The 23,886-nt window shown below is 43.7% G+C and overlaps 1 protein-coding gene across 7 annotated transcripts in view; it reads left to right on the plus strand.

Moving 5' to 3' along the window:
* Positions 1-4,664: 4,664 nt before the first annotated feature.
* The window catches only part of NXPE3 (neurexophilin and PC-esterase domain family member 3), a 40,401-nt gene continuing 21,179 nt past the window's right edge, over positions 4,665-23,886 (plus strand). The window contains exons 1-5 of one of the 7 annotated variants that reach the window (XM_087439525.1): positions 4,728-4,742; positions 5,660-5,771; positions 6,051-6,158; positions 7,396-7,581; positions 10,015-10,285. In XM_087439525.1, the coding sequence (XP_087295651.1) occupies positions 10,193-10,285 (93 nt within the window). In that variant the 5' untranslated portion in view covers positions 4,728-4,742; positions 5,660-5,771; positions 6,051-6,158; positions 7,396-7,581; positions 10,015-10,192. Of the gene's footprint in view, positions 4,743-5,132; positions 5,772-6,050; positions 6,159-7,395; positions 7,582-10,014; positions 10,286-13,454; positions 13,693-23,886 lie in introns of those variants that run through there. The other 6 variants (XM_087439526.1, XM_087439524.1, XM_087439527.1 and 3 more) reach the window with 6 other exon arrangements.

A 23,886-nucleotide genomic window follows, 5' to 3' on the forward strand; every position in this document is an offset into this window, starting at 1 on the left:
TAGGGTGATGAAATTATTCTGTATGGTACTATGGTTGTAGATACATGAGTCTATGTATTTATCAAAACCCATAGAACAGTACACGAGACTGAAATTTTACTATATGTAAATTTTACCCCCAAAAATCTCAACTAGGATGTCAGGGGCTCTTAGGATGAAATGTGGACTATGACAAGTGAATCTAACTGTATTACAGATGTATGACATAAACTCAATGAAGGGGGTAGGAAAAAGGGAGATGATCTAAGTAACTTTAGAAAACTGTTTTGAGTGGATAGTCTAAGTGTCTTAGTCCGTTTGGGCTGCTGTAACAGAATACCATAGGTTGGGTGGCTTATAAACAACAGAAATTTATTTCTCAGTTCTGGAGGCTGGGAAGTTCGAGATCAAGGCATCAGCAGATTCACTGTCTGGTGAGGGATAGCTTCCTGATTCATAGATGGCCATTCTTGCTGTGTCCTCACATGGAAGGAGGAAGGGAGCCCTGTGGGGTCTCTTAAGCAGAACAAAGGAATACACATTGAGTCTGAAACAGGAAAAGATATTCCCACACAAGGTGACAAGCCCAACAAGTGCTGTGAGAACTCATGTATCTCTTGGTAAGGAAGTGTTCCAGGCCAAGGCTGCATGCATGAAAGACTGCACGCATGAGACTCTTTCCCAACAAGAGGCAATTAAGGTTAACTGAGGTCATGGGGTGAGGCCCTAATCCGAAGAGATCAGTGTCCTTATAAGAGGAGGAAAAGACAACAGAGAGTTCTCATTCTCTCCCCACCATGTGAGAAGACAGTGAGAAGGTGTTTATCTACAAGCCAGGAAGAGAGCTCTCACCAGGAACTGAATCAGCTGGCACCTTGATCTGGGACTTCGAGCCTCCAGAACTATGAGAAAATAAATTTCTGTTATTTACACCAGCCAGTCTATGGTATTTTATTATGCAGCCTGAGCCAACTAACACAGGCACCAAATACCTCTTCTTTCTAGTCTCCTACCTTTGGCAGCATTCTCTCACAGTCTATGGTGTTTTTGGAATAAGGTGGTTGGTACCTAATGGGACAACAGTCACTTATTTTGAACAATGGTTTCATGGTTTCTGGGGCCCAAATTCAGTCACTTGTTCAAAGGGAGGAAACAAAGGAACTGAATAGGAACTGACATGGGCCCAGGAGTGCTTGTGCCCTAAGCTTCTGCCATCAGAGACAGAGCCAGATTTGCTGGTGAATATCCCCCAAGTTAGCTACATCAGAAACAGGCTTAATTTGCTTTTGCTTCTCTAACGTTAAGATCCATGCTTTGTTTTGCTTAGAGAAATAAAATTTAGTAACATCAGCATCTAAGCCATATTTGCAGACAGGTCAGAAATGATTAGCTCCTTTGATTTCATATCATAACATTCAAACCTCATGTTCTCATTTTTTCCCCCAGCTCTCAAAGTTATCATAAATGCAACATTCAGAAATTCCTTATGCAGTGTCATAACCTGAGATAGGGAATTCAAGAGGAAGAGATTTGGGACGCTGTGCTAGGTACTTTTCATTTGTCATCTCATTTATTCCTAAGTGCAGGTAGTGTTGCCCCTAATTTACAGTGGAGGAAACGAGCTCACAGAAGTTAAGTAATTTGCCTAGGATGGCACTGCTAGTAAGAGGCAACACTGTGGATCAGACCCAGTCAGGCTAGGATCCAAAGCACATATTCTTTGTAGGGTAGTATTCTGCATTGGGAGAATGCTTCGCAGTCACTTTGCAGTCACTGTCATAACTTCGCAGTCAGAGATCTTTTAAGAATTGTAAAAATTAATAAACCTCATGTAAAATGGAGTTGGGATCTCTCATGCCCTATGGCAATTTCAGAGCCCAACAGGAAGAAGAAAGACTTCCTCTTCTTGCCCAGCAACAGCTCAGCCAATGAGAGACTGTCACAACTCAGCCAATGAAAAGCCACTACACTTCAAACTCCCAATCTCCTCCAATGGACTGTGTTTACAATAGGCCTCCCAACTTCCTCTTTCCCTCTGTAAGAGTTTCTCCTCCCCTTGCTGCTGGGGGTTTGCACATGGCTTGCTATATGCCACAAAACTCCAGGGAATAGACTCTTGGATTCACACGACACCTCTAAGGAAAGCACCAAACGCTGACTAGACCTGCACGTCATCTGGTGACTTAAAGATTTCCCAGAATTGAAGCAGATGACATCTGAGGAGACAGCTTTCCCAAGATGTCCAGACCAGGCTTATTGGAAGTTTGTCTGCCAGACCTTTGCTGATGACATAATGCTTCAGATGATCTCCAGTGCTCATGATCTTGATAACATAAGGACTTTAGAAAAGAAAAATGCCTGTGAGTTCTCCCTCCTGCCCCTCCTTGTTACTTGAATGTGACCTCAATCGGTTTCCAACCTGTGTACTTTCTCCAGTGTGGGACATGACACCCAGGAAAGGGTCTTCCTGGCACCTAGGGACAAAAGGCCAATGAAACAGGAAAAACATGACTCTTGATTAGCAATGCTTTCATAGAAAGATCTTGACCAAAAGGGGAAATGTAAAAATTAATAAACAGAAACTCAGCCAATGAAAAGCCACACACTTGGAATTCCCAGTCTCCTCCAATGGACTCTTTGTTTACAATAGGCCTCCCAACTTCCTCTTCCCCTCTGTAAAAGTACAAAAAGGGAGAACTCCCCTTGCTGCTTGGGACTTGTAGGTGGCTTGCCACAGTCGCAGACTCGGAATTGCAATTCTTTGCTAATCCCAAATAAACCCATTTTTGCTGGAGAAATAACTGGCTGTCCATTTGTTTAAGGTCAACAGAATCTAGTGGGACCAGCCTCTCTGGTCCCACCAACTCTTGCTTGTGGCTATAATGACTGTAAAATATATGTAAGATCACTCAAATGCCTCAGAGTTATGAGTGCCTGTGTGAATGGGGGTTAATCAAGATCACTAATGTGGTCCAAACTGTAACCGCGGGCCCTCCAGGACCAGTTCAACTGACCCCATCTTATCAACAGAGTAATTAAGAGTGGTTTTTCAGGAACTGAGACCCCCCTCATCCAGTTCAGGCCAGTTGAGACCACCAACCCATCAATGGGCCTGCACAAATGCTCGATAAGTGACCCTTTTGACATCAAGGAGCTAAAAATTCCACCCTCAGATCGTGGTAACACTGCCATTTTGTGAACATATGTCCTATGAAGAGGCATGAAGCTTGACTATGCTTGTGCAGATCATCAGTTATCTCACTTCTCCTTACCTCCAATCATCTATCTCCACATTTCAGACCGCTCTGCCCTCCAGCCCACAAATTGTGCCCCAAGCCCTGGATCTGGGAGACAGATCTGAGAGCGTATGCCCCTGTCTCCTTGCAGATGGATCTAGCAAAAAAGCTGATTCCTTTTCCCAAAAGCTGATGCTGTAGTAATTGTCTTTTTTATGTGCATGCGGCAAGTGAATCCCAATTTTGTGTGGTAACAAAACCATGACCTAGAAGTCCACATGTCCTGTTTAAGTACTTGCCACTTGCCAGACAGCCAAATTTGGACAGGTGGGTGGAGGGGAGTCCACTACTGGGAGATAGGACTTGGAACAGAAGTCTATCTTATGGGGCTGTTCATCATTAGGCACAGAGGCAATGGAAGCTACCTTTTATGACTACAGCAGGCCCTGGCAGGCTGAATTTCCTCAAGGAAGGAGAACGAAATGGTGGCTCTAGAAGAGACTGCCCTGTGTAGGACCTCCTGTTATTCCATTCATAGGTCTGGTCACCCATGCATGTAGTCCTGCCATGAACACATCTGAATGAGCACCGAGAGTCCATTGTGGTCAGTAAATGTACAAATAATTAACGTGACCTGTAATTTATATTAAGTATTCTCCTTCGGCCTTGAGGTAACAGTCTGGGGGAGGTCTACTCCGAGAGCCTGGTCTGGCTGGGATAAGGTTGGTAACCCCGGCAGCTCGGGCGCCGGGGAGCACAGAGCGCCCGACCCCTTCCGCCTCCCTGGGCAGGCGTCCGTCCGTCTTCTAAGGACTCCTCTCAGTTCCTGAAGTTCACGGAGCTGCGACGGGCTTTTACCGCTTGGGAGAATGTCCCAAACAGAATGACCTAAAATTGGGGGGAAAAGGATTCAGGCGTTTTTTGCCAGAATGCCCACGTCATCTACAGGGAGAGTAAAAGGAACGGGCTGTTTCCAGGGCGAATAGAATAAACCGGCCAATTTCAAGAAAGGAAAAGGTTCCAGGGCCTGCCGTCCGAGCTCGTGCTTGGCACACCGTGCTTCTCCGGTCGAAGGAACAATACTCCGGCACCGAGAGGACAGACCGCCCAAGGAGGGGCGCCTCGGTTTGGTCACTTTTGCTGACAAGAAAAATACCTCGAAACGGACGCTCCCTGGGGAAACCCTGATGTGCGAAGGCGACGAGGAGCTGGCTCCCGAGAGGGGCCAGAGCTCAGGCCACAGGGGGACAGCGGCGGGACCCCCTTGCGCGCTGGCCGGGGGGCAGCCGAGCGAGAGGCGCCAACTCGGCGTCCTCGCCTCAGGGCTCGCGGCCGGCGCCCGCGGCTGTCAGTCAGCGTCGTCGGCCCGCCCCTCCCGGAGCTCGACCAATCGTAGCCGGGGGTCGGGGGTGAGGAGACGTATCGGGGCCAGGAAGCGGGGGCCGGGCTGCCTGGAGCCGCGGCGACCGAGCCGGCTGTCCCGGTGTCCGGCCGCGGGGCAGCGCACGGCCGCGGCCCGACCTGGAGGTGAGTGCGGGCCCCTGTCGTCCGGGCGCGCCCCTGTCCGGCTCCTCGCGCGCGCCTCTGGGCTGCGAAGCCCCTTCCCCTGCGCGCGTCAGCTCCCGGGCCCCCGGCCCGGTGCGGAGAAGCTGCAGCCGGGGTCCCGGCCGGGGGCGCTGAGCCTGGGAGGGGAGGCTCGGGCCCACGACGGGCAGGGTTGGGCTCCGCGGCTGCCGCTGCCTCGGACCCGGCAGGGAGGGGCGGGGCCGGGCGCGCGCGCCTCCATTCTCGGTTTCTGCACTTGCTGCAGCGCGGGCAGGGCCGCCGCAGCGCGGAGGGGCCCGGACCCCGGGGCCGCTGAGGACCTCTCCCCCTGACACCCTCCCTAACCCGGCGCGGCGCACTTGCTGAGCCCCCGCTCGGCCCCTCCCGTCTCGTCGCTGCCGGGGGACCCGCTGCTTCCCCGTGCTCATCGGTGCTCTCACGCGATGCCCGGTCTCGGGACCCCGGATTCGGGCCGTGTGGGGAGAAACGAGGGTGACTTTTCAGGGTGTGATGTGGAGTCCCTGGCCTGTCGCCCATCTCGGCTTGATCAAAGACCACTAGGGTGGTGGTAAGAGGGATTCTCAGGCAGGATTTATACAAAATGTGTGTAATTGTCAAAATTTCCTTGCTTTACATTATTTACTCTAACGGGGGATTGTTGCCACGTTTCCTAAAGATAAAGAATCGCACTGCTCTGGTGGGCCTCCCCCTCGTCACCGTGGTTAATTAGCATTTGGAACGTCAGGGTGTGCTTGAAGCTGGCGGAGCTCCCAGACCCTGGTAGTTAATTGATCCGCGCGGTGGAGGCGGCGGCGGCGCACTGTTCCTCCGTGGTGTTGGGCTTCTGCGTTCCTTTGACGGTGTTCAGTGTCTTCTCCCTGGGTCTGTTATCCCCACAGTCTCTCTGGGCCTGATACAGTGCTGTTGTTACTGAGAAAGGGACGAAGGGACCACTGAAGTGGGCTTGGCTGTCCCCACTGCCCTGGAACCGGATTGTCCTGAGGGGACATTGTAAGTTACAATTCAAACATCATCGGAAAGGCCATCCCTGACCAATTAATACAGATAAGACCCCTGGCCACCCTATACTTGTGGCCTCCTTCCTGGGTGTATATTGTAATCGTCTGGAGACCTTGTAGAAAAGCTGTCTCTTGGGCGCTACTCACAGATTGTGACTCGGTTGGTTGAGTGCAGTCCCGGCGTTGGCATTTTTAGAAGCTCCCATGACATTAATGTGCATGCAAGGTTAGACACTACTGCCTTTCAAAATGCCCTGTTTTTTTCTTACAGCATTTACTATTCTGTGACTTGTTTAACTGATTAGTTTACTTCTCTGCACCCTCCTCCCCCCTTGAAAGCATGGGGTGCTGTTTGGGAAGACCGGCGGGGAAGGCCTAGGTGAGTCAGCACTTGGGGCATGAGAGGCGGGTGTATGTGAAAGAGAAATGGGCTCTGAGGAAACAAGCCCTGCAGGCTTCCGTCCTGCTTCATCTTTGTCCAAGGATTGACCTTACTTATTTGGTTGACCCATCATTGTCATGGTCTTGGATGAGTTTCCAGTTCTTTCTCTAGACCCTGCCCTGTTAACTTTCAAGGTCTTAGCATACTGTGAAATACAGCTGCTCTTTGGAAAGTTTGAGATATAAATGTTTAAGTTTGGGTATATTCTGTGTAAATCTGTGCTGTGGTCTTTTATGTAGGGGGTCCGTGTATTCTGGATTAAAATTCCAGACGCTTGTTCCGACAAGTACAATTACATTTATGTGGATAGCAGGCCAGAGTATTTAGGATGGTGACTGTTCCATAAACTGGATGTGTGGTTGTCCTCTAATACATTGCCTGTGTGAAATGGTTGTCTAAGAACATTAGCTCCCCAGCGGGTGGGGTTGCTGCCCAATTTTCTTTTTAGTACTGAACTCAAGTATTTCATTTGTGTTACTAACAATTATAATTCCAAGTGATGTAAGCAATCACTTTGTAATTCTGTTGTGAGATGGGAATAGGAAGTCAGGTACCTAATGGCAGTCTAGGGTTGTTGCCATAAAGAAGTTAGATGGCTGGTAAGTAGTCTTAATAAAAATTTGCCAAAACAGACTCAACAGACCACGCATTTTACTTTTTGCTTGTCGTTTGAACATAAATATGAAGCGTGAGTAAGTGGTGGAGTGACGCTTCAGAAACATTTGAAAACAAGATTGCTGAGGTTTAGTTTCCTCATGGAGTAATCATCAGTTCTAGATCTGTCTAGATACCTCTTGTTTTCTATAGTGGTAGGGTGGATGGTCGAACTACATGATTATTCTAGTCTTTAAGAAAAAAAAGACATATGGGGCTTTAATCTTTGGTTTATATTTTTTTGGTTATATTTATATAGTTTGCTATATATAAAATTTTGACCTTCAGCTCAGATCTAGGAATAATTTGCCATGGTTAAGTTCGTGTATATAAATAGCCAGTTACTGTTTTTTATTAGTAGGAAAGGAAACATTCCTATCCCCACTCCTCTACTGCATTGTACTGAAACCTACATACATCTCTTTCTATAAAATTGTACACTTGATTTCAAATATGGTTTTTTTTTTCCTTCATTTTCAGTATCTTTAACCTGTATATCATGTGCTTGTCTCTGTTGCAGCAGGAAGAATGGTATAAAAATGAAAAAAACATCAACATGTGCTTCGGATGTGGCAAGAAAAGAATTGGGCTGCTGTCACGAGTGCTGGAGTTCAGGCCTTTACACTGGAGGAAAGTGAGGTGTAAACTCTGATTTCCTAGTTCTAATAAGCATCTCTTCTTGAGAACTAGAAATTTCCAAAAAAAGGTAAATTACATTCAATTATGTATTTTTATTTTTTGGTTGACCTAGGAAACTTTTTCTAGAGTCATTCCCATCTAGCACTATTTTTCTTACTCAGTTCTAAGCAGTTTGAGATACAAGTGATATTTTCCTGCTCTCTTTGTGAATAGCTTTCTTGATATAATGCCTAGGTTTTTATATTTGTAGGAAAAGAACAGAAACCTGTTACAGAGTTCTTCTTTCCCTTTGAAATCTTTCCTTTTGCATTGAATTGTTTTCCCATATCTGATTTAATGCCTTGTTTCTCCTTATGGCTCATCTTTAATTATTACTTGTAGAAACCAGCTTTATTCTTTATATTTGTGATTTCTATTTCCTGGTGAAAAATTAGGACATAAAGATGAAGGGGAAAAACAGAAAGTGCCAGAGGTGGCAGCTATCAACATTTTATATGTCTGGAAGAGAGGTCTGTCTGGTGCGCCTCAGGCTACCTACTGAGGTGTACAAGTGGGTCCCTCAGATCTCAGTGCTCTATTTGCTCGGAGCAGGTAGTCAGGTCTTTTCCTAGTAGGACCCTCCACAGTGATTTTCAGTAGAAGTCCCCGGCCGTGAGGGACTTTCGTATTTGCGTCGCTGCCTGTAGCCCTGTAGTTCCTTTGGCTCTGGTGCTGCTGCCCTGGCCATCCTTCTGCTCAGCTGACCGCTGCTGTGCTGCCGATGACTGCCCCAAAGCACGCTGATGTCCTCTTGGCTGCTGGCCTTCACACAGGACACAGACCGCGCCTGCCATGGTGCAGCTGACTTCCTGTGGAGTGTTGGCTTTGGTCTTCTCCCTCTCTGGCCGTCGAGGAAACCTATGATTCTTACGGCCAACTCCTTGAGAACTGTTTCTACAAAGGAGCAGTTGGGCCTGGTGACAGAGTCATTTCCTCTATTTCACAGCCATTTCTTTCCCAGAATTTACAGGCGTTTGGGGTGGGTGGGGGCCTGGGTGTTGGAGAGAGGCGGTGTTGGGAGGCTGTGAAATGGGTAAGTGCAGTCTTGCACAGTACCCGGTGTCCCTGTGGACGTGGCCAGGAGTGGTGGATTTATTCCTCTGTAATTTAGGAGGTGAACTACCTCTTGCCTAATAGGAGTGTAAGCTTTCCAAGGGAAGTGCTGGTACTTAGTAAAGTGTGTGTTACAGAGTAGGCCTCCACAGTTATTTGATGTGTGGATTATTGAATCAACTTATATCATGTAAAGAGCTAAGTGCTGTGAGGGAATCAAAAAAGTATGATACATTGTATTCAGTAAGTTGCTTTTTCTCTGATATGTGGTTTCTGGTTTTTTAAAAAATATATAGTTATAATTGGTATAGTCTAGTGGGGGAGATAAGAAATACGTATAAATATAGAGATCAGCTGAGATGTGAAAATAGTGAGTGCTGTGGGAATTCTGAGGATGGAGAGCCTGTTGGACGAGCTTAGCCTCGTCTCCTTATGCAGCTGGGGGGAGGCCGGTTGCGTGGTCCCTGTGGTGTGGGAGTGGAGTAGATGGCGGAGAGAAGAGTGTGGGAATGGGGCTTCCCGGGTCCAGGACACGGCTGCAGGGGTGCCGGTGCAGCTAGGTGTTCTGAGACCCTCTGCGCCCTTTCACCTTTACTTCTCCACCCCACCCGCCGTGGAGGGCCTCGCTGGGAACAAAGCGCTACTACTTTCTCTGCTTACCTATATCGGAATAGCACCTCGGGAGAGCATTTTGAATTTGTTAGGTGGGAGAACAGTCAGGAGCAGCAGACGCTGAAGTCGTCTGCCTCTAGCAGGGGTGATGAAGGATTTGGGTGTCCTGTTACTAACGCCTCAAGCTTAGCTTTCCTCTCCTGCATCCTCAGGGCAGGTGTCTTTCCTCCTGTGCCTTGTCACTCAGCTGTGGGAACATCAGGACCACACAGGTGGTGGGGGAGCTAGAAACCCTAAGGGTGTTTCCTGTCTCCTGCCGTACAGAGGGATGGGACTGTTTTCCGGAGGATGTCAGGATGGTCTGCACAGTATCCCAGAACTCCCATCAAATCACAAGGTTTCCTCTTAATGCTCCTTACATGTAATTACTCTAGTAAGGTTATATAACTTAAACTCTAAGGGAAGGGGAGTGATTTTATTTACTTAGACCTCTGTAGAGATTTAAGTTACTTTAATTTTGCAATTTCTAGGAGTTTGAAGACATTCTGCTTTGCTCTGTTAAAAGTTAAAATCTAAATAGGTAGTTGGATAAATATCACTGTATTTACACAGAAGCCTGGGGTTGAGTTTGAGTAAATTGTCTGGCTTTGAATAGATGTGACTGTGCTCTGGCTCTCTGCTTTCTCATACCTTGGCCCTTCAGTAAGGTTAAGGAAGAGGACATGTGTGTTTTTCCTCTCACCCACCTTAGGCTGTTGCAATTGGTGATCTGTTTTCTCATCTCCCCTCTTTGAAGGAGAAGAAAAATGTGCTTCTTAAATCAACCCCAGCCTCTCCTATCTACAAAGAACACTAGCAGAAAAGAAGCTGACTAAAGTGAAAGCTTGCCTGCAGCTCGTAGAAAGACAGCCATGGAGTTCTGAGGAGCGGAGGTAGCACGGTGTCGGCCATGGGTGTCAGGACACAGCCAGACAATGTGGACCAATTTCTTCAGATTGCGGCTTTTCTGCTGTCTGCTGGCAGTGCTGATGGTGGTGGTGCTGGTCATCAACGTCACTCAGGTAGAGGTGAGTACTCAGTATACTCATCATAACTAAGGGGACCAAATCTAGGGTTTGAGGCTGACTAATCTGGGAAGTGTTGGTCATCAGGAAGCTCATCCTGGTCACACTGGTGGTTTTCATTTGTTCAGTAAGTATTTGAGAGCCTGCAAAGGTTACATACCGTGCTCGTCACCAGGGGTACAGTAGTGGAGACAGCAGACATGATTTCTTCCCTTACGGAGCTCATGTTCTAAATGTGCGTGGGAGAAAATAACAGCAATAAGTAATCACAATCATATAATAATAATAAATGATAATTCGAAATTGTGAAAAGCACTGTAAAGAGAGGCTTTACAAATAGGGCTGCTCTGGAGCAGCTTTAGAGTGATGAAGCAAAGCCTTTTCAAGGAGGGGACCGTTAGCTGACTCCTGGCGACAAGATGAAGGAGTGTTTCGGGGGGAATTTGATGAGTGTGTTTTGGAGACTCAAGGGCACTTTACAGAACCCTCACGTACCTGGCACGAAGAAGGTACTTGGTGTTCCCCTCTTCCCACCTGTGCACTGCGTGCGTCAACTCATCTATCTTCAAAATTTATGGAGTAGTTTCTATATAAAATGATGCTGCCCTTTTAATCTTGTTGGCTTGTATTTCTCGGGTTATAGGTCCAGCGTTATTATGGTATGTCTTGCTTACTGGGTTTTGCTATAGCCTAATGTTTGTGTCCCCCCCAACCTCCCAGCCCTGTGGGAGCTTGGGTGACTGTTCTCTTTCATACTTTCACGTGGTTCTTTCCAAGCCTCCAGTGGTTTCATTACACACATGTGCTCTTAAGTACTCTGCTGAATCCTCGAGGGGGACCCTCTGTGGATCTCCTGAATTCTCTCTCCATGCAGCTCTCTCCTCCTGTTACTCTGTCCTGTGCATTCTGATCGGCTCAGTGTTTTAAGATTCTCAGCTCCATCACCTCAACTTAAGTAGTTCACCAGGCTCTGCCTGACTTCCCCTCCCTGTGCTGCAGCATGGAAATGCTCTCAAGGCTGTAAGCAAAGGGTAATTACAGGGTCACCTCCTCTATTTCCTGTCTTTCAGGCATCATTGTCTTTTGTTGTCTGATGTCCAGTGTCTAGAAAACCATTGTTTCATATATTTGGGGCTTTTTGTTTTTAAGTTGTTTCAGGTGGAAGGGTAAATCTCATTGTGTCTCTATCTCAGCTGAAAGTAGAGGTCTGAGGGACTTGAGGGGAAAGAGATAATAGAGAAGCTGGAGAGGAGAAGGATTAGTGGCCAACGGGGGGAGGAGAGGAGGGATCTGGAGCACAAATGGGGCGTATAGGTGTGTGTGTCTGGTGAGGGATGCGGTACATTGTGAGTGCCCTTGTTATCGTTGTATCATTAGTCGTGTAGGAGGGGGTGTGCTCCTGCTGTGCTCCTCTGACCCAAGAAGGAGAAATGTCACGATGCCTGGCAATGGAGATGCATTTGCTGCTGGAGGGCAGGATTTGGAGGGAGTGCTCGCCTGTAGAGGAGGGAAGGTAGAGCGGGAGGTTTGTGTGTAGGGGCTTGAAAGAATGGGGTTGGCACATGGAGCTGACGCTGCAGGACGACAGAGGGGCAGTAAATTTCAAGGCCATACGTGTGTGTGGACTCACCTGCATGGGTTTTGTGAGTGTGCATTTTTGTTTTACCACATTCAACAGCCTGAGTATAAGAATAGAGAAAAAAGATAGTTGTGTAGTCTAGGATAGGCACGGGGGTAGGAAAAGGGAGAAGGAGAGACTTAGAGGGTAGGCCAGCATCCCACATCATTAATGTTACTACAGTTAGGAAGGAATGTTAGGAAATTCCCCTGATAGTCCCACTTTAGTTTTTGGAAACTTCTGGGCAGAATGTCAGCTAACAGCTCCAATTATCTGCACAAACACAAACTGAACAATAATGGAGAAGGGAGATGGCAGTAATAAAAGATTAAGACAATTCTGATACTGAAAATAATAAATAGGTCTTTCAGTAGAGTCTCTTGTCTAAAGAGGTCATTTTGTCCAGGATGAGATATTGTCATGACTGTTAAACTCTTCAGTTTATTACTGTGATGATAGTTGGTAAAGAAGCTTGGGATGGGAAAGGCTCTGAAGCGCAGCAGTCTTCCATACCTTAATCCCTTTTCCATCCTCTTTCTGATCCTGACTATACTCTTCTTGTAATTAGAGTATCTGAGCATTTTCTAAAGAGCACAAACTCAATTTTAATTAAAAGTATCACATAATATGAGAAGGAGGTGCATGTATCAATATCCAGCAAAAGGTCGTGGGGAGAATCGTTGTCTGTTGTTTGATAAGCTCTCTTTTAGCATGTGCTGTAATTATTTATTTGTTTTTTCCTTATTCATTGATAATTTAAGATTATAAAAACAATACCAGTGTATTGAGGCTTTTGGCTGCAGGTAAAGAAACCTGGTTCAAGCTGGCTTTAACGTTAAAGGATATTATTCATTTAGAATAGAAGTCAGGAGGTAGGTTGGGCATAGTTCATTTGGTTCTGCTGGGCATAGTTCAGGCTGTTTCTCTGTAAGTTTCTCGGCTGTACTCTCCTTTGTGTGAGCTTTTTTTCTGTGGCGTCCTCTTTCATGGTGGGATTGTAGGATGCTGCCATAGCAACAAGTGGTTGCTTCCTTGTACATGTCCAGCTTAAGAGACAGTTTGTTCCCTTGAAACTCTCTCAAGAGATTACTTGCATTTTTGCACTTGCAAGTAAAATTCAGATAGCTGTTCCCAGAGCACTGGTGGTGTCTGGATTTGGCTGCATGCATCCATCAGAAACCTCCAGCAACCTCTTCTGGTTTTCCATAGTCCAAAATTGGCTCACATGCCCATTCCTGAATCAGTCGCTTGGGATTGTCCCTTGATCAGTCAGGCCCACCCCTGAGCTGACAGGTCTGCAGACAGCAGTGCTGTTTCTCAGTAGGCCAAGAGTGAAACAGACATGGGACAGGCAACCGTAATGTTCACTCTAGTCCACAGCTTACAGTGGCTCCGGAAGTGACCATTGGTGTTTCTGCTTGGCTCTGAATCTAAAAAGATGGCGGACCCTGAAGTTGCCCCTGTCACTGGCCTGGAATAGACTTGTCATTTAGGTAAATTAACCAGGTGATCTTTTTGCATTCTTTTTCATTTGTGAGTAAGATTCAGGTGGCTTAGCACCAAGTGTCTGGTGATTCTTGGACTGGGCTGCACGAGTCAGCTGGTCATGAATAGTTGGTGTCGCTACGCGAAGAACAAGAGTGATGGGAGAGGACGAGAGGAAAAGAGTCAGAAGGAGAGGGGGTATGATGTGAGCACATGTGCACGATTTTGTCCTTAATGGTTTGCCATATCTTCACAACAACTGAAAAGGAGAGGGAGGCTGGAATATTTCCTAAAAGGTGATCAATAGGTAAGGGAAAATTTTCTTTTATTGAAATATAACTGACATATAACATTGTGTAAGTTTAAGGTGTACAATGTGTTGATTTGATGCATTTATATATTACGGTATGATTATCACCACAGTGTCAGCTAACACCTCTATCATGTTACATAATTATTATTTCTGTTTTGTGGTGAGAACAATTAAGATCTTGTCTCTTAGCAACTTTTAAGTTTATAATACAGTACCGTGTATTAGATCTCCAGATCACTGTCCCGTGCATTAGATCACTGTACCGTGCATTAGATCTCCAGAACTTATTTATCTACTAGTAGCAAGATGGTACTCTTAAACAACATCTCCCCAATTCCCCCACCCCCTCGCCATTGGTAACCACCATTCTACTTTCTGGTTTTACAAGTTCACTTTTTTTAGATTCCTCATATAAATGATATCATACATTATTTGCCTTTGTCTGACTCACTTAGCGTAATGCCCTCAAGGTCCATCGATGGTTTCACAAACTGCAGGATTTTCTTCTTTCTTGTGGTTGAATAATATTCCATTGTGTGTGTGTGTGTATGTGTATGTGTGTATATATATATATGTATGTATATATATATATGTTACCACATTTTCTTTATCTGTTCATCCACCAGAGGGCACTTAGGTTGTTTCCAAATCTTTGCCGTTGTGAATAATGCTGCAGTGAACATGGGGGTGCAGATATCTTTTTGATACCTTTTTTCATTTCCTTTGAATATATACCCAGAAGTAGGATTGCTGGGTCAATGGTAGTTCTATTTTTAATTTTTTGAGGAGCCTCCATACTGTTTTCCATAGTGACTACACCAATTTACATTCCCACCAACAGTGCACAAGGGTTCCCTTTTCTCCACATCCTCACCAGCACTTGTTGTCTCTTGTCTTTTTGATACTAACCATCCTAACAGGTGTGAGGTGATATCTCATTGTGGTATTGATTTGCATTTTGCTGATGATTAGTAATGTTGAGCATCTTTTCATGTACCCATTGGCCATTTGGATGTCTTCTTTGGAAAAATGTCTATTTAGTTCCTCTGCCCATTTTTTAATGGGATTGTTTTTTTTGTTGTTGTTATTATTGAGTTGTCTGAGTCTTTTATATATTTTGGATATTAACCTCTTATCTGATATATGGTTTGCAGATATCTTCTCCTGTTCCTTCTCATTTTGTTGATCATTGCTTTTGCTATACAGAGCTTTTTAGTTGGATGTAGTCCCACTTGTTGATTTTTGCTTTTGTTGTTTGTGCTTTTGGTGTCATATCTAAAAATCATTGCCAAGACCACTGCCAAGGAGCTGCTGATTCTAGGATTTTACGATATCAGATCTTATGTTTGTCTTTAATCCATTTCGAGTTCATTTTTGTGAGTGGTGTAAGATAGGGGTCCAATTTCATTTGTCTGCATGCGGTTATCCAGTTTTCCCAGCACCATTTGCTGAAGAGATTATGCTTTCCCCACTGAGTATTTGGGCTCCCTTGTCAGGTATTAGTTGACTGTATATGTGGGGGTTTATTTCTGGGCTCTTGATTCTGCTCCATTGGTCTGTGTGTCTGTATTTATGTCAGTACCATACTGTTTTTTTTTTGTGAGGAAGATCAGCCCTGAGCTAACATCCAATGCCAATCTTCCTCCTTTTTTTTCCTGCTGAGGAAGGTTAGCCCTGAGCTAACATCCGTGCCTATCTTCCTCCCCTTTATATGGGACGCCGCCACAGCGTGCTTTTGACAAGCAGTGCGTCAGTGCGCCCCTGGGATCTGAACCTGCGAATCCCTGGCCGGCGAAGCGGAGCGCATGCACTTAACCGCTTGTGCCACCGGGCTGGCCCCAGTACTATACTGTTTTGATTACTATAGCTTTGTAGTGTAGTTTGAAATCAGGAATGTGATGCCTTCAGCTTTGTTTTTCTTTTTCAGGATTGCTTTGGCTATTTGGAGTCTTTTATGGTTCCATACAAATTTTAGGATATTTTTTCTATTTCTGTGAAAAATATCATTGGAGTTTTGATGGGAATTGCTTTGAATCTATAGATGGCTTTGGGTAGTATAGACATTTTAATAGTGTTAATTCTTCCAGTCTGTAAACATGAGATATCTTGCCATTTGTTTGTGTCTTCAGTTTCTTTCATCAAAGTCTTATAGTTTTCATTATACAGATCTTTCACTTCCTTGGTTAAATTTATTCCTAATTATTTTGTTTTTGATGCTATTGTGAATGGGTTAGTTTTCTTTATTTCTTTTTCAGATGTTTTGTTATTAGTATATAGAAACGCAACTGATTTCTCTATGTTGATTTTTATATCCTGAAACTTTACTGAATTTGTTGATTAGTTCCAACGTTTTTTGATTGAGTCTTTAGGATTTTCTACATGTAAGATCGTATCATCTGCAAATAATGACAGTTTTACCTTCTCCTTTCTGGTTTGGATGCCTTTTATTTCTTTGTCTTTCCTAGTTGCTCTAGTTAACACTTCCAGTACTATGTTTAGTAAGAATGGTGAGACCCTTGTTGTGTTCCTGATCTCAGAAGGGACAATCTTTCAATCTTTCACTGTTGAGTATGATGTTAGCTGTGGGTTTGTTGTATATGGCCTTTATTATGTTGAAGTATGTTCCTTCTATACCCAATTTGTTGAGGGATTTTATTATGAAAGGATGTTGTAGTTTGTCAAATGCTTTATCTATTGAGGTGATCCTATGATTTTTTATCTTTCATTCTATTAATGTGGTGTATCACATTTATTGTTTTGTGTATGGTATATAATCTTTTTAATATACTGTTGTATTTGGTTTGCTAATATTTTTTTGAGAAATTTTGCTTCTATATTCATCAAGGCTATTGGCCTGTAGTTTAGTTTTCTTGTGGTGTCCTTATCTGGCTTTGCTATCAGGGTATTGCTGGCCTCCTAAAATGAGTTAGGGAGTGTTTGCTCCTTTTCAGCTTTTTGGAAGAGTTAGATAAGGTTTGGTGTTAATTCTTCTTTAAATGTTTGCTAGAGAGGCCGGCCCTATGGCTTAGCGGTTAAGTGCGCGTGCTCTGCTACTGGCGGCCCGGGTTCGGAACCCCGGGCAAGCTCCGACGCACCGCCTGTCTGGCCATGCTCAGGTGGTGTCCAACATACAGCAGCTAGAAGGATGTGAAACTATGATATACCACTATCTACTGGGGCTTTGGGGAGAAAAAGGGAAAAAAAGGAGGAGGATTGGCAATAGATGTTAGCTCAGGGCCAGTCTTCCTCAGCAAAAAGAGGAGGATTAGCATGGATGTTAGCTCAGGGCTGATCTTCCTCACAAAAAGTAAAAAATAAATGTTTGCTAGAATTCACGAGTGAAGCCGTCTGGTCCTGGGCTTTTCTCTGTTGGGAGGTTTTTGATTACTGATTTAATCTCCTTACTAGTTACTGGTGTTTTCACATTTTCTATTTCTTCCTGATTCAGTCTTGGTAGGCTGTATGTTGCTAGGAGTTTATCCATTTCTTCTAGGTTATCCAATTTGTTGGCATATAATTGTTCGTAGTGCCTCTTATGATCCTATGTATTTCTTTTTTATTTATTTATTTTACTTTATTTATTTATTTATTTTTCCCCCAAAGCCCAGTAGATAGTTGTATGTCATAGCTGCACATCCTTCTAGTTGCTGTATGTGGGACGTGGCCTCAGCATGGCTGGAGAAGCAGTGCGTCGGTGCGCACCCGGGATCTGAACCCGGGCCGCCAGTAGCGGAGTGCGCGCACTTAACCGCTAAGCCACGGGGCTGGCCTGATCCTATGTACTTCTGTAGTATCAGTTTTAGTGTTCCTCTTTCATTTCTAGTTTTGAGTCTTCTTTTTTTCTTAGTGGAGCTAAAGGTTTGTCAGTTTTGTTTATCTTGTCAGAAAACCAGCTGCTCTTAGTTTTTTTTTTTGGTGAGAAAGAGTGACCCTGAGCTAACATCTGTTACCAATCTTCCTCTTTTTGCCGAGGAAGACTGGCTGTGAGCTAACACCTGTGCCCATCTTCCTCTATTTTGTATGTAGGATGCCGCCATAGCATGGGTTGATGAGTGTTTTGCCATGGTCCGAGCCTGGGATTTGAACGTGTGAACCCTGGGCCGCTGAAGCAGAACGTGCAAACTTAACCACTATGCCACTGGGCTGGCCCCCCAGCTGCTCTTAGTTTTGATGATCTTTTCTGTTGTTTTTCTAGTCTCTATTTCATTTATTTCCACTTTGATCTTTGCTATTTCTTGCCTCCTGCTAACTTTGGGCTTAGTTTGTTCTTTTTTCTTGTTCCTTGAGGTATAAAGTTAGGTTGTTTGAGATCTTTCTATTTTCTTCGTATAAGCATTTATTGCTATAAACTTCCCTCTCATAACTGTTTTTGCAGTAGGTTTCAGTATGTTGTGTTTCCATTTTCATTTGTTTTGAGATATTTTTTGGTTTCTCTTTTGATTTCCGCTTTGACCCATTGGTTGTTCAGGAGTGTGTTATTTAATTTCCACATATTTGTATTTTTTTCCAGCTTTCCTCTTGTTGGTGCTTAGTTTCATACCATTGTGGTCAGAAAAGATACTTGCTATGATTTCAGTCTTAACTTAAATTTGCTAAGACTTGTTTTGTGGCCTCTCCTGTGATCTAATCTGGAGACTATTCTATGAGCACTTGAGAAGAATGTGTATTCTGCTGCTGTGGCTAGAATGTTCTATAAATGTCTGTTAGGTCCATTGGTCTAATGTATGGTTCAAGTCCAATGTTTCCTTGTTGATTTTCTGTCTGGATGATCTATTCATTGCTGAAAGAGGTATTGAAGTCCCCTCCTATTATTGTATTGTTGTCTATTTTTCCCTTCAGTTCTGTTAGTATTTGCTTAATATATTTAGGTGTTCAATATTGGGTAGGTATAGATTTATGATTGTTATATCTTCTTGATAAATTGACCCCTTTATCATTATATAATGATCGTCTTGGTCTCTTGTTATTGTTTTTGGATTAAAGTTTGTTTTGTCTAGTATAAGTCTAGCTACCCTCACTTTCTTTTGGTTTCCACTTGCATGGCATATCTTTTTCCATCCCTTCACTTTGAGCCTGTGTGTGTGTCCTTAAATCTAAAGTGAGTCTCGTGTAGGCCGAATATTGTTGGGTCTTGGTTTTTTTAATCCATCCAGCCACTCTGTGCCTTTTGATTGGTGAATTCAATCCATTTACATTTAGAGTATTTGTTGATTTGTAAGGCCTTACTAATGCCATCTTATTAATTGCTTTGTGATTGTTTTGTATTTTCATTGTTTCTTTTTTCCTCTGTTTCTCCTTTCTCTGTAAATTGGTGATTTTCCACAGTGGTATGCTCTGTTGCACCTTTCTTTCTTTTCTGTGAATGTACTCTATATTTTTGCTTTGTGGTTACCGTGAGGCTTACATAAAACATCTCATAGATAAAGCAGTCCATTTTAAGCTGATAACAACTTAACTTCAGTTGCATGCAAAGGTCTACCTTTTACTCCCTCCCTTTTATATTTTTGATATCACAATTTACTTCTTTTTATATTGTGTATTTGTTAGCAAATTATAGGAGCTACAGTTATTTTTAATACTTTTTTCTTTTAACCTTTATATTATACTTAAGTGGTTAACACACCATTCTATTACAGAATTAGTTTTCTAAATCTGACTGTATATTTACCTTTACCAGTGTGTCATGTACTTTTGTATGTTTTCGTGTCACTGATTAGTGTCTTTTCATTTCAGCTTGAAGAACTCCTTTCAGCATTTCTTGCAAGGCAGGTCTAGTGGTGACGAACTCCCTCAGCTTTTGTTTATCTGGGAAAGTCTTTATTTCGCCTTCATTTCTGAAAGATAACTTTGCTGGATAGAGTATTCTTGTTGGCAGTTTTTTTTCTTTCAACACTTTGAATATGTCATTCCATCCTCTCCTGGCCTGTAGGGTTTCTGCTGAGAAATGTATTGATAGCCGAATGGGTATTCCTTTGTAGATTACAATCTTTTTTTCTCTGGCTGCTTTTAGGATTCTCTCTTTATGTTTGTTTTTTTGACAGTATCATTGAAATGTGTCCTGGAGAAGTCTCTTTGCATTGAGATAATAGGGTGATCTATTAGCTTCGTGAACTTGGTTGTCCAAGTATATCCCTAGGTTTAGGAAGTTCTTAGCTATTATTTCTTTAAATAAACTTGCTGCCTCCTTTTCCATCTCTCCTCCTTCTCAAACCCCGATTATTCTATTTGTCTGTTTGATGGCATCCCATAGATCATGTAGGCTTTCTACACTCTTTTTTATTCTTTCTTTCTTTGTTCTCTTCTGATTGGGTTATTTCAAAGTTCCTGTCCTCTAGCTTTCTTACTCTGTCTTCCATTTGATCTATTCTGATGTAGATGCTCTCTCTTCCGTTTTTCATTTCATTCATTGAATTCTTCAGCTCCAGAATTTCTGTTTGCTTCTTTTTTTATGATTTCCAGCTCTCTGTAAATTTCTCATTTTGTTCGTGTATTTCGTTGATTTGTCTGTGTTTTCTTGAAGCTCCTTGAGTTTTCTCAAACAGCTGTTTTGAATTCTTTATCAGCAAGTCGCTAAATTCCATGCCTTTGAGCTTAGTTATTGAAGGATTATTGTTATCTTTTGGTTATGACATGTTTCCTTGATTCTCCATGTTCCTTGTAGATTTGCGTTGCTGTTTTCGCATTTGAAGTAGCAGACACCTCCTCAAATCTTTACTGGTTGTCTTCAGATTGGATAGACTGTTCATTGGCCCTGTTATATCTGGGGTTTTCTTGGCGCCTGTACAGGTACATCTGCTCTGCACTTCTTGCTGCTTCTTGTGGCACAAATCTTTAGCTTTTATGTCTTCTCTGGTTCTTACAACCCACCAGGCTAGCTGCTGTTAATAACCTCTTTTGTTTTCCAGAAGGTGGCACGGTAGCTCAAGTTTGTGGTTTCTCCCTTCCCCATTGATACTGGTCTGTTTTTCTGATAGTACTGCATTTACCAGTACCGCACTTGCTGCCTCCCTCAGGAGCACACACAAGAAGCTGGTCTCAGAGTGGGAGGAGGGGTAGGTTCAGCACTCGGGGCATTGGGGGTGCTTGTGAGCTCAGTGGGGAGGTTGTTAGGTGAGGTTCTTCTTGCTCAGGACTTTAGCAGGAAGTCTACCCATGACCCAACAGTAGAACAGGGTTGTGGGTGGACTTCCTGCTAAGGTCCTGAGCACACTCAGCAGGAACTGTGTCCCCTGCGTGCCCTTGGATATTCTTATCTGCCTCTTTCCCAGTCTCCTCCCTCCTGCCAATCATGGAGGTCCCACATCAGTACTCTGGGTGCTGCTGGAGAGAAATGGGTTCCTTCAGCAGCATCCCACACAGCATCCCACACTCGCCTTTTCCCTCTTCAGAGAGGGTGCTACGGATAGTTCAGACCCACACGGTGTCATGTTGGGGGAGGGTTGACGTTGGCAAAGTTTCTTTTACCCTCTCCAGTGCGTCCAAACTCATTTTTTTTCCCTCCAGTGGCATGCTGGAATCTCCCCTTGGGAAGGCTGGGTTTCTACAAGTTCTTTCTCGTCCATCAGTATCTGCCCAGGTCAGCACGCTCCACGGTTTCCTGGACTGCAGCAGAGAGGGGTTGGGGCAAGTTCCACAGCCTGTGCTGAGGTCTGTCTGCCTATTACTAGATGCACACGTGGGTGAGACTCCTCCAGAGTCCCTTGGCATGGGGGGCTGGATCCCGCAGAGGCACTTTTGTTTGTGTATGGATGCCTAATGAGTTATTAAGAAGGTGGATGAAAAGGAGAAATATCTTATGGTGTTATGATGCTGGCATCAACTCTGCTAAAGGAAAATTTTTAAAGTCATTTTGTTTTCTTCTTATTACTCTTTTTAATGAACAAATACCATGTGATCCTTTAAAACGAAGGCTCCTACTTGTCAAGCCATGCTGCGGCGGCGTCCCATATAAAGTGGAGGAAGATGGGCACGGATGTTAGCCCAGGGCCAGTCTTCCTCAGTGGAAAAAAAAAGGAGGAGGATTGGCAGATGTTAGCTCAGGGCTGATCTTCCTCACACAAAAAAATAAATAAATAAAACGAAGGCTCCTAATGAAATCCTTTCAATTGAAAATGTGTGTTTGTAAGTGTAAAATGAGAGGGGAAAAAATGCAGATTCAAAGATGATCATTAAAAATCCTTGTTGTATTGTGGGATTATTTTTACCTTGTATGGGATTATTTTTAAGCTGTATGGGATTTTGAAGTGGTTTGGCATATATGGGGAGCCTGAGGCTTTGTTTTAGTGGTTCATAACAGGTAATGCTAGCTTTTGAGGAAAGTAATTTTTGGTTTTGCTTAGTTGTTGTTATTGGGTTTTTTTCCCCCTTGCAATTTAACTCATTGTGCAGTGTAAGATGCAGTTTTCTGGGTTGAGTACTGAAAAAGTTCTGCACCCAATTTCCAACGTATGTGTGTGGGATTTTTCCACACCACCAGGCAGTTCTTAGACACAAGCTGAGTGTCCTATAATTCAGCTCAGTTCTGACCCTATCTGCTTGGAGAGAGCATCAGATCCCACAGCTTGAGGGCTCAGTCCTACAAGACTGTCTCCCCCTCCCCCTTCAGATGCCAGTTGCAGGTCCAGGTTGTCACCTCTGCTTCTGACAGATGGGCTATAGATCAGACGGTCCATCAACCCATGTTTTGGGTTTGAATAATTTGCTAGGGCTCACAGAACTCAGAGAAACATCTTACTAGATTACTGGTATTAGGAAAGGATATAACTCAGAAACAGCCACATGAAAGAGATGCTTAGGGCAAGGTATGTGGAAAGGGTGCAGAGCTTCCATGCCCTCCAGGAGTGCGCCACTCTCCCCAAATCTCCACATGTTCACCAACCTGGAAGCTCTCCAAACCCCATATTTTGGGTTTTATTCTGTAGGCATGACTGATGAAGTCATTGGTCATTGGCGATGGTTTCAACCTCCAACCAGTCTCCCCTTCCTGAAGGTCAGGAGGTGGGACTGAAAGTTGCAACCCTCTAATCGTGGTTGGTTCTGTGGGCAACCAGTCCCCACCCTTAGGTGCTTTCCAAAAGTTACCTCATTAACATAAACCCAGTTGTGGTGGAAAGGGGCTTGTTATTGTCTACGCAAAATAACCAATAACCATTCTATAGAGAAGAGAAATAAGGTGAGTTTACTTGAGCCAGAGTGAGGATTATAACCTGGGAAGTCCTTAGAAAGCATTCCAGAGAAGCATGGTTTTCAGTACAGTCTTCTATCTTTTTAGAACAAAGAATATACATTAAACACACCCACGATACATTTTCATCAAAGTTTCAAAGATATTCAGTTGCAAATTAGCAGGTCAACAAGACCCTAATGTTGGGAAAGGACCTAATCCAGGCGTTACCAATGGGGCGTAGGAGGGGAAGTATGCATTCTTATCTTAAGAGAGTGCATTCTTTACTGGTTAACCAGATGTACAACGTATTTTTGATAGGTGATAAGTCAGGCTTTTTAGTTCAAACTGAATCAGATTTGAACCCGAAGAGTTACCCCATATACCTCAATCTGTGACAATATCTTGACACTTCCACCTGAGGTAGTGTAGTGCAGGTAGTTAAGAACCCAGACTGAAGTCAGACTGCTTGGATTCCAGTCCTGGTTTGCTGCTTATAACCTGCATGATCTTGGGCAAATTATTAAGCCATTCTGTGCCTTAGTTTTCTTGTCTGTAAGGTGGACATAATAATAGGACTTATCTCATGGGATGATCTGAACATCATATCGAAAGATTCACGTAAAGTCTTTTAGATTTTCTGGCATATAAGTGCTCAATAAATATTTGCTGATACTGCTGCTCTTGTTAAGATAATGAAAGGTGAGATATTCTGCTGTCTCACATTTTCTATCACTCTCTTTCCAAAATTTGTAAAATTATTTTCGTTTCTATACATTAAATAATGTATTTAGATCTTTGTTTCCCTAATAGCATTAGACAATATATCTTAACTCCCTCCTGTAATTGAAGAAGAAAAGCACGCCTGCATTATTTTACATTTGACTTCTGTTAGCTATAATATTACTTTTGCATCATCAGGTTTTATAATCTTTATATTTATTGCTGTAACTATAATTAAGGCTAATGTCTATTCTTTATGGATTGATTCTTATGGTTAAAAATCATAACATACAGGATTTACA

Source organism: Ceratotherium simum, chromosome 15 (genome assembly GCF_057802395.1).
Source record: "Ceratotherium simum simum isolate JZ-2026a chromosome 15, ASM5780239v1, whole genome shotgun sequence".
NCBI classification, from domain to species: Eukaryota; Metazoa; Chordata; class Mammalia; order Perissodactyla; family Rhinocerotidae; genus Ceratotherium; species Ceratotherium simum.